The 16,178-nt window shown below is 36.7% G+C and overlaps 1 protein-coding gene across 19 annotated transcripts in view; it reads right to left on the bottom strand.

Annotated features, from left to right (window-relative positions):
* ZNF385B (zinc finger protein 385B) overlaps positions 1-16,178 on the bottom strand; it is a 455,851-nt gene that overhangs the window by 92,890 nt on the left and 346,783 nt on the right. For 11 of the 19 annotated variants that reach the window (XR_014079380.1, XR_014079372.1, XR_014079373.1 and 8 more), the window contains one exon: positions 3,107-3,249. Coding sequence is in view for 10 of the 19 variants with exons in the window: in XM_081579474.1 (XP_081435600.1) it covers positions 3,107-3,249 (143 nt within the window). In the remaining 9 variants the exon portion in view is untranslated. Of the gene's footprint in view, positions 1-3,106; positions 3,250-6,532; positions 6,971-14,029; positions 14,256-16,178 lie in introns of those variants that run through there. The other 8 variants (XR_014079377.1, XR_014079374.1, XR_014079379.1 and 5 more) reach the window with 4 other exon arrangements.

The following is a 16,178-nucleotide window of genomic DNA, read 5'->3' as shown; positions in this document are numbered from 1 at the left end:
CTACTGAGTAGAATATACTTTTAAAATTTGCTAACAAGAAATTATAACTTTTAAAAATACATTCTGCTTCATAGATATTGTTTGCAGAGGTCTATTTTACACATTCAAAAAATCCTTTCCTCTTTCTGCTTAATGATTCTGCTGAAAATTGTCTACCAAGCTGCCAAAAACAGCACAGAAGATTTCTGATTGAGCTTTGTTCACACTGAATGAGGTGGGAGGTGATATGGACCAAAAGAGTCAAGGACACAGAAGAGCCAGAACATCAGTTTTGAAGTTAGAAGATTCTAATTCAAGACTCAGTTCTTCCTTCACTAATGCCTTTCTCTCATGTAGACAAAGGAATAATAATCATAGTTATTAAAATGTTCTAAGGTCTGAGTCCTCCAAAGAATGTAAAACATCGCAAAATACAATAATCCAGTATAATTATTAGTAGTGATGTAAAACTATTTTCCTAGGAAAATGTGGACAGTGACTTTTATGAAATTGCCCTGGGAAGTCTGTTGGGTGAATTAGACACTGGAATGGAAAAGACGATAGGAAAAGGATTAGAGTAATTGAAACTTCAAATCACTGAAAAATCATAGATAACCCAATGATCCCATAAATTCAATTTTTTGCAAGATGATAGAGGGTCTCACTTGCAATGACTTAATTTTTAATACATTACCAGAATAACTCTCTATCCAATAAATGCCTTGGATATAATATAGAGAGAATAAAATGATTATATCAGGCAGTTCTTTGCTATATTTTTCACTTTCATGAAAAAATATTTTCATTTGAAAGTTACAAGTTTATTTGCCTCTAAGAAGAAAAAACAATGAAATTCTACTAGTAGAACTATTCCTTGGATTTTCTCAAATATTAATATGCTGCTGCTAAGTCATTTCAGTTGTGTCCAACTCTATGCGACCCCATGGACTGCAACCTACCAGGCTCCTCCGTCCATGGGATTTTCCAGGCAAGAGTACTGGAGTGGGGTGCCATTGCCTCCTCCCAAATATTAATATATCATATGGTTAATTGCTATAGTGGCTCAGATGGTAAAGAATCTGGCTGAAATGCAGGAGACCTGAATTTGATCCCTGGGTCGGGAAGATTCTCCTGGAGGAGGGCATGGCAATCCACTCAGTATTCCTGCCTGGAGAATCCCATGGACAGAGATGCTTGGTGGGATCTATGGGGCTGCAAAGAGCTGGGCACAACTGAGTGACTAACATCAGTGCATCTGCAAGCCCTACACAGCATTAACAAGCCACTATAAGACTGTTTCTTTTTAACTTATAAAATATTCTTTCCACTGTTGCTTACAGCCATTAAAAACAGAGAAGTATATGTAAGATATTTAGAAATTCTCTAAAAGTGACTTAGAGAAGAGCGCTAATCGGATGGTAGGTTCCTATTATATATGGACATAACATACTTCTAGAAAGGGCTGGTAGAATGCAGACCAGCTGCTGAGCACTTTTCTCTAGTGAAGGGAGTGGGTCTACAGCGGTAGGGAATGGTGACTTTGACATTTTGCTTTGGATGTTAATGTTTTATTTGAATTTTTGAAATAAGTACTACTTGTGTTAAAAAAAAAAAAATACAGAGAGGTAAACCACCATAGGAGACATTTATGCTTACTCACATTTTCAGTTCTGCTTTCTGACAGTGACTGGACTTCTGCAGTGGTTATAAATGCTATCTTTCAAATGTACATTAATCAAAACACAAATATCTAATAAATGTTTTCATAAGTATAGCTTAATTCAATTATGTCTGGAATGCATCACCCATGTTTAGATAGAGGATAGAATAGGTATGCTTCAGTTCATTCTCTAAAATGGCACAATGTGTTGCTTTGGCATGGTCACTCCTGATGCATTAATGTGACCAGGGCAGGTGTGATTTATCTTACTGAGCTGCTCCACTTCACTAGAAACAATGTTCACCGTTTGGTGCCTTTAAAAAAAAATGTGTGACTTGTGTCTGAAAAACCCCAAGAAGATGAAAACATTCAACCATTTACTTGCTAAGTCAAGGCCAGTGCTCTTTAAAAAGCTGGCTGACCAATGACCCTTTAATTATCTTACACCTAAGTTACGACAGAAGGCCTGTCAGCAGATTTTATTTACAATCCTTGAGGAAATGTCCTGTTGCTGTTTTCACCTCATACAGAAGATAAATTTGCAGAAGGAAATATTTGGCAGTGCTTCAGATGTCCACTGTCTGCTGGTATTGATAATGCAGTTCTTTTTCTTGATTATGGTAGCTTCTATTCTATAATGCTGGATCATTCATGTAGAACATCATGCCCCAACCGACTATATTCATTGACTGAACAGACATAATTTATGCAATTACCTGAACTGGTTAACCTTTTCTTTTACTGTAAGCTTAGAACCCAGCTATGGACAGATTTTGGGCTGAATTCTCTTGTTGAAGGGTGTCACGCTTCACGTGGCATACCTATAAAAACTGTCTTTCATTCAGATAAAAGGTTAGCTGCCCTGAATAAAGAACATTGGCAATTACAGGTAATTCACTAATATTTATCATGTTTTAAAAGGAATGCCAAAGTATCATGTGGACAACTAACATGTAGATCTAAAGTGAATGTTTTCTTTTTACTAATACCATGAGATTCACATAATCTACAATAGCTTCCAAATAAAATTTCTGTTTGTGTAAGTCTTTATCTAAAAAAAATCTTCTAAATAAAAATGTCCCCATGGAAATGACAAGTACACTTTTTTTTTCTTTCTAGTACTAGGGAAAAATCAATGTGACTTGAGATCTCTAAATTGTGTTCCTGAGCATGTGAATAGCATCCCAGAAATAACGTAGGTTCTGAAGTCCCTGAAAAGTCTATCAAAATTGCATAAAGAAACAGGTGAAAGTTGCCTGTGGAAATATTTGTAAAATAAATATGCTGGTTTTTGTTTGGACTAATTCTCATGGGTGAAGCATTATCTTGCATAATACAGCTGAGTTGCATAACCAATATATGGTCTAAAATTACACACGTGGGAACAGGTCACATCTACTACCTATTCACAACTGTAATGAGAGAGATTGAGGAGGAGATAAATAAGATAAAAATGCATGTACTCACTGTGTTAAAATTTGGAAAGAGCCCAACAGCAGAATTACTGTCCACTGGAAACGACATAAATGGTTTGATATCCAGTGAAGGCTGCATCATCAGGGTAGGTGTGCGCACAAGAGCAGGAAGTGTAGTAGTATGGCATGTACTGCCTGCCAAGAACAAAACAAAGATGAATTTAACCTCTTGTTCACATCCATCTCCCTCCTCAACTTAAAGCACGAAAGCGAGACTGCTGAGCTGCCACGGGCAAGCAAGAGTTATGCTAAGTCGCTGGACGTGACCTAGCAACTAAACCACCACAGTTAGGAGAAACTCCACCACAGGAGGAGAAACTACAGTTAAAAAGGGTCTTCTTGCTCAATGTCTAAGACAGTGATACAGGACGCTTCCTTATGGTAAAGGCCAGGGCTGCTCAGACTCTGCTGAGACACACTGTACACAGACCCTGCTGGCATGTGGGGCAGAATATCATCCTCCTGTTCAACTGTTGCCTCCAACTGGCCAAAAAATGTAGGAGAGTGGAGGGGAGGAGCCTCCTGAAGCCAGATGCTCTTTATTATTCATAATTATTGATTGGCCAGTGGGAGCGTTTTATGCAAATCAGAGATAGGCATAGGGTTTTTAACCAAGGAAGAAACCCTGGACTCATAGTTACGGTCTACTTCCAAGAAAGTTATCACGTGGACAATTTGTTCTCTAAAAAAACAATTAGAAGGTTGTCTTTAGTCTAGACACTGGAGAGTTAGAGAATCCAAACAGGGTGATGATGTGGCAGGGTTTTGGAGGGACACAGAGGAGTTGGAACCAAATTTTTTATTTCACCTAGCCTTGTATTATTTTAGTAACTATCCCTTTAACAATTATATTAGCTGTCTTTATATATCTGGTATAACCTGTCTGTAGGAGATTTAAAACACTCCTCTCCACCATAACCACATTTTTCTTTAGTCTGTAGTCTCTACATACTGCAGATCAGTAACTGCTAGTACAGGTGGCTCTCTGGGAGACAGGCTCTGATATGCCCTTTTTAAACAAAATATGACAGGCATATAAAGATAAAATTCACACATTTAGAGTGTACAATTTAATGATTTTCAGATATTCAGAGTCCTGTGCAACCAGGACCATAATCAATATTAGATTTTCATGATCCCTAAAAGAAACTCCATACTTAGTAGCAGTCACTCCCACTTTCTCCCAACACCTCCAGCTCTTGGTGGCCACTGATCTACTTTCTGTCTCTACAGATTTGTCTTTTCTGGACATTTCACATAAATCGAATCACATAATATGAGGTCTTTTATGACTGTTTTCTTTTACTTGGCATGCTTTTAAGATGCATTCATGTTGTAGCATGTATCAGAATTTCATTCCTTTTTTATGATTAATAATATTCTATTGTAGATGCACCATTTTTAATTATTTATTTATCAGTTGATGGATATTTGGTCTGTTTCCACTTTGGGGCCATTATGAATAATGCTGATATGAACATTTGTTTATAAATTTTTGTGTGGCGATGATTTTAGTTCACTTAGATATACACCTAAAAGTGGAACTGCAGATTGTTGGGTCATATGATAGTCAAATGGTTTAACCTTTTGAGAACTTTCAGGCTGTCTTTCATAATGGCTAAACCATTTTATGCTACCAGTAGCAGTATATAAAGGTTCCAATTTTCCCTGACATGCTGATAATGTGCTGTGCTTAATCACTCAGTCGTGTCTAACTCTTTGGAACTCCATGGACTGTAGCCCGCCAGGCTCCTCTGTCCATGGAGATTCTCCAGGCAAGAACACTGGGTGGGTTGCCATACCCTCTTCCAGGGAATCTTCCCAACCCAGGGATTGAACCTAGGTATCCCACATTGCAGGCAGATTCTTTACCATCTGAGCCACCAGGGAAGCCCTAGAATACTGGACTGAATAGCCTATCCCTTCTCCAGGGCATCTTCCCAACCCAGGAATTGAACCGGGGTCTCCTGCATTGCAGGTGGATTCTTTTATCAGCTGAGCTACCAGGGAAGTCCTATAGGACCACAAATAACTATACGCCTAAAATCCCCTGCTGACTTCAAGGAGAAATGAACAACATGGGAAAATGCTCCGACTATTAAAATTTCCATCAGTCTTTTTTCATAGTGTCTCAGAATAGCTAAAATTTTTATCTCAGTGATTTTTTTGGTAATGAATTTCCTTAATAAACTCTGCATCATTTTTCAAATCATTCCAGAACATTATTGGCAATAGTGTTAAAAGACTGTCATACCTTATTTACATTGATCCTAAAAACAGGAAAAATGAGAAGGGCATCCAAAGCACTTATCTCTAATAGCAAGTCTTTAGGTCAATCTATGCATTACGGAATATAGAGTAGGACTCAGAAAAAAGAGAATCAGCTAAAGTATAGATCAGGGATGTTCTTTTTTCCCCTGATGTCAAAGTAAATACTCTACATATTTTTTCACTTAAAAAAAAGTTCCTTCTTTATTTGATATATATTTGACTGTCTGTGATGTGCAAGGTCCTACAAAGTAAATACTTTGATCTCAACCAGGCATTCACATAACCACCTTGCATTTAATTACACATCATTCTTCTAATTAGGTAACTTTACATTCCTTGCTAACTTCAGAGCTTGTAGATCCAAGATGATGTATTATATCACTATGTCAAATGCTAAAGAGGCATTTACTAAATGTTTATCTTAAAAGCTTTGCTTCAAAATCTTAGCTAAGTTGAAAGACAGATATTTCTTATATTAGATCAATGGCCCTTTACAATTTATAGCTATTATAGTTGTCAAAAGTCTAAAGTATAAAAGTATACAGTATACTTATAGCTGCCTAAAATGGAGTCACTTGTGCTAGTACCATGTAATCCTAACCAGTTAAGGTGGAATCTTCTGGTGAGCACCAATGAGGCAACTGGTCACGTGGGCCCTCTCCATCAACCAAAGGAAGATGGGGTAATCTTTCACACAAACCCCTTCTGTTCCCCATAGATAGGTTATTTAGGTTTGAAATAATCCCTTTTGTTTATGATTTTCTTGCCATGACTTTAAAAATCATCAACTACAAATTGTCATTTGCCATTGGCACTTGCCATCCTCCTCTACAAGGATTAAATCAGGTGCTGCTGTAGCTGCTGACTTGCAGCATCCCCCTGAAAGGAGCTCTGAGTAGAGAGTAGAAGTGACATGCTCTGTGCTCTGAGAAAATGTGCCAGAACAGGTCTTCAGACAGATATTTTCAGGATCTGATTTTTTTATAAGGCCAATTCTTGCATCTCCTCATATCTAGAAAAGCACTAAAATCCTTCATGGTGACATTGATTCCTCATGACTAGCAGAAACCTTCTGCAAAAAATATTTATTTGACTGCATGTACTCCCCCTTCACCAAAAGGACAAACACACTGACTTTCCCCCATACCTCTTTGAAGTAGTTTCTCAGAGCTATCTGAATTGCTGTCTCCCGGGCTATAGTCTTCATTTTGCCCCAAATAAAACTTAACTCACAACTCTCACATTGTGCACTTTTTTTAGGTCGGCAAAATCTTCCCTATCTGTAGCCTGTTCTCTGCGGGAATGCTGCCTGATGCATGAATCGTTCAATAAAGCCAATTAGATCTTCAACATTTACTCAGTCGACTTCTGTCTTTTAATATGCCCAATGAACAAATATATAATTATTTTGTCACTGTGGGTCTCACAAGGGCAAGCAAAATTCTTTCTCTAAGCCCACAATGGTGGCTCCGATAACACGGTAATACATGGCCCCTGAGAGCCTGCAAGAGTCACTTTGTACTAACAAACTCAAATCGAATAGACTGCAGCATGGAACTTGACAAACAGATTGCTCCATCAACAAAGGTCAGAATGCACAATGATCCCCCTTATCCAATCAAATCTCTGTGCTAATAAACACAGAGCTTGAGAACTACTTAGCTGCCACCATTCATTAGCATAAAAAACTTAGCAGTTGTTTACCATTTCATTAGCATTTTAATGACGGACAATTTGCCATGTTAAACACAGATTGTTTTAAAGTACTGGTAGATCTTCTGAATAAATATTAACTATGCTTTCATCAATTCCCTCATCTCAACCTTGCTGCTTTCAGTTTTAAAACCTGCTCTTTAATATCACTTTACCAAAATTGATTGCTTCAAAGAATGTTTCTGCAAATGGAAAATGAGTGGAATAAACTGCACATTTTACACAAGTTAGTTTGAGCTTTGACCCCTCTGTCATCTTATTCCAGATTTTGTTGCTACTGCTGTTACTGGGGAACATTTCTCCTCACCTCAGGATGCCCAAAAGTCAGCGGGAGATACAAGCAGCAATTGGGCCAAAATGCATTGCACCCTGCAAAAAATGCTTAATTTTTCTAAAACTCAAGGACTTGCTGAGGAACAAAAAGATTGAAAATATAATGAGCAGGTATTTCAACACAAAGGGTGGTAAAATGTTCCTATTATGATGCTATTCCCATGGGACAGAGCCAATACTGTCTTTTATACCAACGATTTGGCAATATTATGTAAAATACTTCCTATGTGTATTTCTGTCTCAAAGCTTAGGATATAATCTTATATATGTCATAATAAATCGAGTCATAATAGGGATCCACCTTATTTGAAAATAAGGTTTTTTATATCACTTTAAACATACATTTATTTATATCAAATTCCTTTGGACACCTCAAAGATCTAACAGTCACCACTCTCACTGTAGAAATTCCACACATCCATATATTCTCCCATAAGAATGCAATTAGCTCTCTCTCATAAATTTCATTTTGATGGTAAACGCCAAGTTGTATTCATTGTACTGTGAAACCAATAATATGTGAAAATCAACTCACTACTGCCTCTGTAACATAATAGGTGCCTTATTATGTCAATGGATTATGTTATAATCCAACATAATAAAACCTCAGTTGAGGACCAGGTAATACTGGAAATGACTGCTTTAGTCTTTGACCTTTAGAAATAGACCTCTAAAGGCCTATTCAGGTTTTAGCTAGAGGTTCTTCTTTATATAACAAAATACAAACAACAAAACACCTCATTTTTAGAGGGCAGGCCAGCATCAAAGAAAATCTGCATGGAGAAGCATTTACAGAATGAAATCAAATCTACATCTGTAACCTGTAGCAGGAGTTTCTTCCAATGCCATTATTATCAATATGTATGTTTGCTTTAGTGAGTATTGAATAAAAGAGTTCACATACTATAAAAATCTATTAGGTAGAGACAATGTTGATTATAGAATTCACAAAGATTTCTTTAAAGAAATTAAAATGAGTGGCATTTCAGATTTTCCACTAAACTCGGATTTTTCTTTTTATTTCCTTTCTAGCTTTGTTGCCCCTTATGTTGAGCAATTTTCCCTTTTGCCAGGACAATCACCAATCAACAGCTCTTCCTCTCCTTCCCTCATCATTTCCATTCTTTTATCAGTCTTCCAGGTGAGAAAAAAAACAAGAAACAAAATGTGGAGGAGGGAACAACGTGAATAGTGTATGTGACAGATAAAGGATTATGCTTCTGAAAAGGCCGCACAGCATAGTAACAGAGATCACATTTTTACAGTGTATATACTAGGTACTATCCTTAGCACATTACATATGTGTGTATACATGTCTACACACATATAAGTATATACCATATCCATATATACTCATTTATGTATAAAATTATGTACTTATATCATTTTATCACATATCACTTATATATTAATATTATTATTAAATATATACTTAATGTATATTAAATGAATATATGCACAACTATGTAGACAAAGGTACTTACAATAATCCAATGAACAAACTTCTATTACTAAGCCCTATTTTATAGATGAGAAACTGAGGCACAAAGAGGTTAAGACCAATTTCACATAGCTTGTACAAAAAGGAGTCAAGATTCAAACCCAGCAAATTTGACTACTTAATTCTGCTTTTACTACTATGCTATGGTAACAGAATTGAATATCTGAAGATACCTCAGTTGTATAGACACATTCTCTAGTTGTAGATAGAAACATCTTATCAGCAAACTAAGAGATTTAAAATCTTGGATTTCCTTTGCACCTAGAAAGTGAAAGTGAAAGTGAAGTCGCTCAGTCATGTCCGACTCTTTGCGACCCCATGGACTGTAGCCTACCAGGCTCCTCCGTCCATGGGATTCTCCAGGCAAGAATACTGGAGTGGGTTGCCATTTCCTTCTCCAGGGGATCTTCCCGACCCAGGGATCGAACCCAGGTCTCCTGAATTGGAGGCAGACGCTTTAACCTCTGAGCCACCAGGGAAGTCCTTTGCACCTAGGAATTAGTTAAAACTTTTATTTGAGCTCAATGTAGTATTAATGTTGAAATAACTAAAATATATAAGATTTTTTAATGCTCTATCAGTTCAGTTCAGTTGCTCAATCATGTCCAATTCTTTGCAACCCCATGGATAGCAGCATGCTAGGCTTCCCTGTCCGTCACACATTTATCTAAAAATGACCTTCCTCAAATAACAGCATTATTTAATTCAGTAAATACTTATAGAAGATCAACTGTACAGGCATAGTGCTGATAGGGAGTATAAATTGAGTCAGACAGAATTTATTTTACTTGCTAAGAGATAATAAAAAAAAAATAATAACTACCATCTAATGAGATTCTACTCTATGCTGGGTATTGTGCTAGTGATTTGTGGCCCTTATCTTATGAAATTATAACATAACTCTATGAGGTTGGCATTATTATCTCCATTATACAGCTGAGAAAGGTAAGGCTCAGAGCGATTAAGATCATTTAATATGTGGTAGGGCCAGAGTCCAAACTCTTGTTTGTTTAACTCTAAAGCCCATGCCATTATTCCAAAAAGCAGGCTATTTATAAAAGCCTTTATAAAAGCCTATAAAATATCTATATTTATAAAATATAAAGCCTATATAAAAGTTATGTGGAAAAGATTCTTGTCATCAAATATATAGAGAAGACGCTGGTTTCAACAAAGTCTGAAATGGCTCTTTACTGGAAAACATCTTGGAGTTTTTAATACACTAATAGGTACTATGAATGTCTAGGGAGATATAACTTCTCCCCTCAATTTGAGAATGAATCAATCCTTCTTATTTTCACAGGGGTCCGGGATAACCATGATACTATGGCAAATCCTTTAGGAAACGCTGTTTTGCATACATTAAAAGCACCTATTCAGGAGAACACTGATGACTTTCTGGTCTACCATTTTCTTGCTGCATGACCTTAGACAAGTGATTTTACTTCTGTATACCTCTATACTTGCATTGTAGGACTGGTAGGAGAACTAACGGCGATTCTTCTACACAAGGTACTTAACCGTGTGCCTAACACCTATCAAGTGTTCATTAAGCTTCAGTTACTGTAGTTAGGAACCATTCCTATCCCTCTGACACTATGCCATATCTCTGGAGAGCATAAATAGTTAAATCCATCAATACTTATAAAAGGCAAGATGTGTCAGTGGTCATATATTATTAACGAAATTTTAAGGAGGCTCCAGTGAAAAAGAAATTAGATCTGGTTAGGAGCTGGGTTCATAAATATTTCCACAGATGAACTATCTCTTAAGATAAACCTGAGGAATGGTTAATATTTTGAGAGGTGGGTATGGGAGAATGGTGAAAGGGACTGCATAAACAAAAAGCATAGAAATATGTGTTAAAATTTAAAACTTGCTTAGGCACTCAGGAATTCTTACTGTTTCTGGATCAGAAAATCAACAGTAAAGAGAAAAGCAGAACATCTTTGTGACCTTGGAGTAAGCAAAAGTTTCTTAAACAGTAAACAAATGATAATTATAAAAGAAAAAAGTGATAAATAAACTTTATTAAGAATAAGAATGTAACAATAAGACACAATCAAGGGAATGGAAAGACAATTCAGAGAGTGTGAGATAATATTGACAATATACATATTTTGACAAAGGACTTGAATCTAGAACAAAGAACTCCTACAGATCAATAAGAAAAAGAACACAATAGGAAAGCTGGGCATAAGACTTGAATGGACACTTCACAAAAGTAGACACTAAAACGGCCTATAAACATATGAAAAGCACCTGACTTCATTAGTCATTAGGGATATTCATTTAACTATGAGATATTGCTTCATACCTCATTGTAACCATTGTTACAATGTTTGTTGTAACCATTGTCCCAGTGGTTACAATGAAGAAAGAAGATTATCAAGTTCTGACAAGAATATGGTACAACTAGAACTCTTATCTGATATGTAAATTGTTATAATTATGTTGAAAAATGATTTAGCGATGTCTACTAAAACTGAATACACACTTATGCTATGACTCAGCAATTCTAAGTATATACCTAATAGAAATGATCTGTACAAGAATATTCATAGCAATACTGTATATAATAGTCCCAAACTGAAAATTCACCATCAACAATAAAATGAATGATTCTGGTATCTTCACATAACCTAACATTCACATAATGGAATATAGCAATAAGAAAAAATAAGAAAAAAAGGTATATGGTGATATGAAACAACAAATAAACCTTGTAAATGTCATGCTGAGAAACAGGACTAAAATAAAGCATATCAACATGCTGTATGATAGCATTTATTTAAAGTACACAATCAGGCAACACTAATCTATGCTGTTTGTTAGAGTCCTGGCTATTCTTGTAGGAAGAGTAGAATGAGGTTAGGGTGTGGTGAATGGAAAAGAGCATGAAAGGGACTTTTGGGATGCTGGAGATGTTTAGTTTGTAGTTCTGTTTCCCAGGTGTGCATGTCTGTACACATTCATTCAACTGTACATTTATGGTATGTGCACTTTTCTATATGTAACATTTCAATAGAAATTTTTAAAAAGTAATGTGTTTGATGTTATTAATTTTAGTAAACTACTTTGATACATACAGGAAAAATTCCTCAGTAAGAACATCTTCAAATACTGTCAAGTCTGTATATTTTAAGGATAAATAAGTTTTTTTAAGTTATTTTTTCTACCACCAGCTTGATTTTGCTCAAAATGATTTGTGAGAAAATAAAAGTTCCCTTTAATATCGATGCTTCCTTGATGAATTTCATAAATGGATAGAGGAGATTGACATAGAATCCAGTGATGCCAAAGAGAAAAAATGTGTATCTTAGAACTCTGAGTCTTTAAAACCTGGACAATTGGCAGGTTTATGCCTGAATCTCCCTTGGGACAGCTCAGGGTTCCCTCCAAAGTGCTTCAATAGTAGCAGCATCCTAGCAGAATGGTGAGTTAAAAAATAAATCCTGCTGAGTACCACCTTGAAGTTTATAAGCAATAATGAAGTGCTGCATCACAAAACAGCAGCGAAGCCACATCATGATAGATTTTAAGCCACAATGTCCTTTGGGTTTAGTAGTAATATGCCAGCTTCTACACAAAATGATTAATCTTGCACTAAGATGCAATGGATGACTTTTTGGGTGTGTAGCAAAACAATACATATAGCTCAGGGGTGGTTCATTTATATCTGAGTATTTTGTCCATGCACTGAACGTCTTATATTTGAACACTGAAAAAAAATCAGTAAAATTTATGTACTACAGAGTACAAAATATAATTTGATTAAACATGTGACATACTTCATTAGCTGCAATCCTTTTTTAAAGCAGCATCAAAAATCTGAGACTTAGAGAATTTAAGTAAAGAAGACAACTAATTCACAAAAAAGTGTTAAAAACCAATTGCCTTCTTTAAGCTAATTTAAATAATTTTTGCCCGGGTTATAGTGTTCTTCCATTGTAACCCACTATTATTAGCATGACCACGCAAAAAAGGAAACTCAAAGAAAGGAAAACAGAGTTCTGACAGGTGCTTTGTCAAGTTTTTTGAAATAGTTTTTAATACACCTGACTTATCAAAAGGGAATGTCATATGCTTCATTCCTAAATTACTAAGTCTTTAGAGAAGCCAAAATTATCTCCAGACAGGGCTTTACTAAAATTGTCTGAGGTCGAGACTGGATTGGGAGGTCAGTAGCCTGACGAAATTTTCTGGCAAAAAAAGACCTAGGGAGATGGTCCTGAGGTCCATTTGCCCAGTGACTCCTGTCTATGGCGTCAAGATGCTTTCATGAGGTCTGACCCCTTTTTTGGTTACAGGATACCAAGGAACTCCTTGCTCTCCCTTTATGTCATGCTATGGACCTACTGGCAATATGACTTATTTTAGAAACTTGCCTAAAAATACAAACTTTCCTAGGAAAGACAACTTATGTTTCTCAAACTGCTGAATATTTCTAGAGGAAATATATTTCATAAATTCTTAGCAGGAAACATAATTTAGGAGTCTATCCTTCATCTTACATGAGGAAAATGGGATTAGGAGAAATTAATCCAGCATGGTAACTGCCTAATGGTAGAATTTAGAGCTCATTGCCCAGAGACACTGTTTCGAATATTTGTCTGCACAAAGATGTACAGGAATCATATACTGAAGTCTTTACATTTTTTACAAATTAAAATAAATTAGTATTCAGGCTGTTTTGTTTTTGTATATAGACTGAAATGTAGAAGCACTCATTTTTAAATGAGATTTTAATTTTAATGGCTTTATTCATATGAATAATGGAAGAAATTAAATGAAAGAGAAAAGCCAGTGTGGCCAAGAGCCAACATTTCTTCCTCTTTTAAAGAGCAGCAGGAGATTAGTTACAACACCTAATTTTAAATAATTATTTTAATATTCCCAATGTTGGGGGGGAGAAGCGAACAACAAAACCCATTCAAACTATGCTTTAAATCATACTGCTTGGATCAATATAATTAAAATAGCTTCATATAGGAGGTACACACATTTCTGTTGGTGGTTTTTATACTGAATTTCTATCAGAATTGCAACAAAAATTCTATCTGAAAAGACACATTTTTCCAAACAGTGGCAACTAACCTTCTATTGCAACAGATCAAAGCAGCGGGGCCTTGAGGCCTCTGGCTCTGTCTTTAGGCCTCTCCTCTGCAGCTCACAGGAAGGGCCCGCCTGAAGGGGCTGCAAACAGCAACTCAGGAGGTCAACACATCTAGCTGCTGCTACAAATTCTATAGCTCCAGGACACAAAAGGTTTTGCCCTCCAGTTTCAGAGAATTTCATTTCTTGCATTCAGTGTTTAGGCTATCTACATGTAAGAACCAAAGAGGGGAAAAGAAAAGAATAATGGTTTACTTAATTTGCTCTTTTTAAAAGATATTTTTCTCCCAGAAGCTTGCTCCATTTAAAGAAACAGAGTTAATATTTGCTCTGCCAGTGTTATCTACTCCCACCTTGGTAGAAAAAATAAAGGTTTCCTTAGCTTAACTATTAACCAAACATTTCAAAGCTATTCAAAACCCAGTGCCCATATTAAAAAAAAAAAGTTAACAGGCTCCTAGAAAACACAATTTGGGAATAAAGAGAACAGTAAAAATTGCACTAAAACCTTATTTCCTTTTTGTATGCATATGTCATGGCTGCCATAATTATAATGCGCTGAAGAGAATTCAGAAAAAAATTCTAGCGGAGTATTATAATCATGGTGACCATCATGGACGAGGCCACTCTTGGTCCTCTATCAACCAGGAGGCCATTTTTACCCAGGTGCAGAAAAGATGGCTTCCACCTGGCAGTATAAGTATTCCACCTGTGTAAGCAGTTATGAAAGCCACCATTCTATCCCTGTGGAAACCGGTATGGGGTGACTAAACCTGGCCGTGCAAGGGATAGGATGAGCAGAAACTGGGTAATGGGGCAACAGTGAGGTTAGAATAGGGAAGAGGAGGAAGGGAATTTGGACAGGGAAGGAAGAGTGGTAAGTCTGGCTGAATTTTGCCAAGTGGACTAGAATTGGCACCAATGCCTTATTTGGAATTTCCCAACATCTCACTCTGAAAATGATTTACTTCTTTGTCATCTTCAATTATTTGGCAGAAATCTGTAAAGAATGAAGGCGAGCAGGGCAAAAACTGTGTGAGCAGAACAACCTAATTAAGCAGGGCAGCTAAGTCCTTCAAACAAAAGAGCTGGGCAACTGGGAGACACCCCTATCCTGAGAAACACAGGGAATCCTCTGACCCAGGGGATGCTCGCTCTCCAAAGCATCTCTAATACTGAACAGAATGGGAAACCCCTGGCCTGGTTTCTTGGAACTGTGCCACTGTCCTGACATCCTAGAAATTGATGCTACTTGCTTCAGTCATGCAGGCAGCTTCTGGGGCACAAGTGATATGAAAAACAGCATCAGATAAGGTCCTCTGGTGAAAGCCCAAGGAGTTTCTGCACTGGCAGTGATTCATCATAAATGACTATGACTGTCCCTGGGTATCATGTTTATTCTTGTACCTATATACTGTTTTCATTCTTTGGAATTTCTTTCTGGCTTCCCAAATGACCCCTTCTCACTCCCCCAGTGAACACCAAAAGTCAAAGACATAACACTCTTTTAATAAGGAGCCACAAGGAAAGTAGGGAATTTAATCACAGCACTCAGCATTTTCCTTTTCAATGATTTGCTTTCTAAGGCAACAAAGGAATGGAAATATTTTCTTTTAGAAGAATATTTGTTTTGTCTCTTGGTCTCTTCTGAACTTCAAACAGCCTTTTAAAGCTCCCTTTGCTTTAAAGGACACAAATGGAAAGTAAACATTCCTAAAAATGGACCTGGTGCTCCATGCATTTAATATGACAAAGCATGTTGAAATTTTAGTTAAAGAAAATGCAAAAGAATCCAAAGTTCCCAAATTGCACAATCTCTATTTCCAAACCTTGATTGACTTGAGTCTTTTTCTCTAACACCCACTTCCTCTGTAGTTCTCTTATCTGACTTTGCTCTGTCTCTCTAGTCACCCCCATCCACCCCATCTGTTTATCTTTTCTGCCTCTCACATCTCTCTTGGCTCTCTAACGTCTCTGAAATTTTCTGTCTCTGTCTCTGTGTATGTATGTGCCTATCTCTCTCTTTCATCTCTGTCTCTCTCTCTCTCACCGCAATACTGCCAGAAAACTAGAAGAGCTCACAAAATTTGTCATTTGCCTTATTTTGCAGCTGAAGATATTAATTTCATTT

The sequence above is a fragment of the Giraffa tippelskirchi genome, chromosome 3 (genome assembly GCF_054371585.1).
Source record: "Giraffa tippelskirchi isolate mGirTip1 chromosome 3, T2T-mGirTip1v1.2.pri, whole genome shotgun sequence".
In the NCBI taxonomy this organism is placed as follows: Eukaryota; Metazoa; Chordata; class Mammalia; order Artiodactyla; family Giraffidae; genus Giraffa; species Giraffa tippelskirchi.
This window is presented reverse-complemented; position numbering and strand designations above follow the sequence as displayed.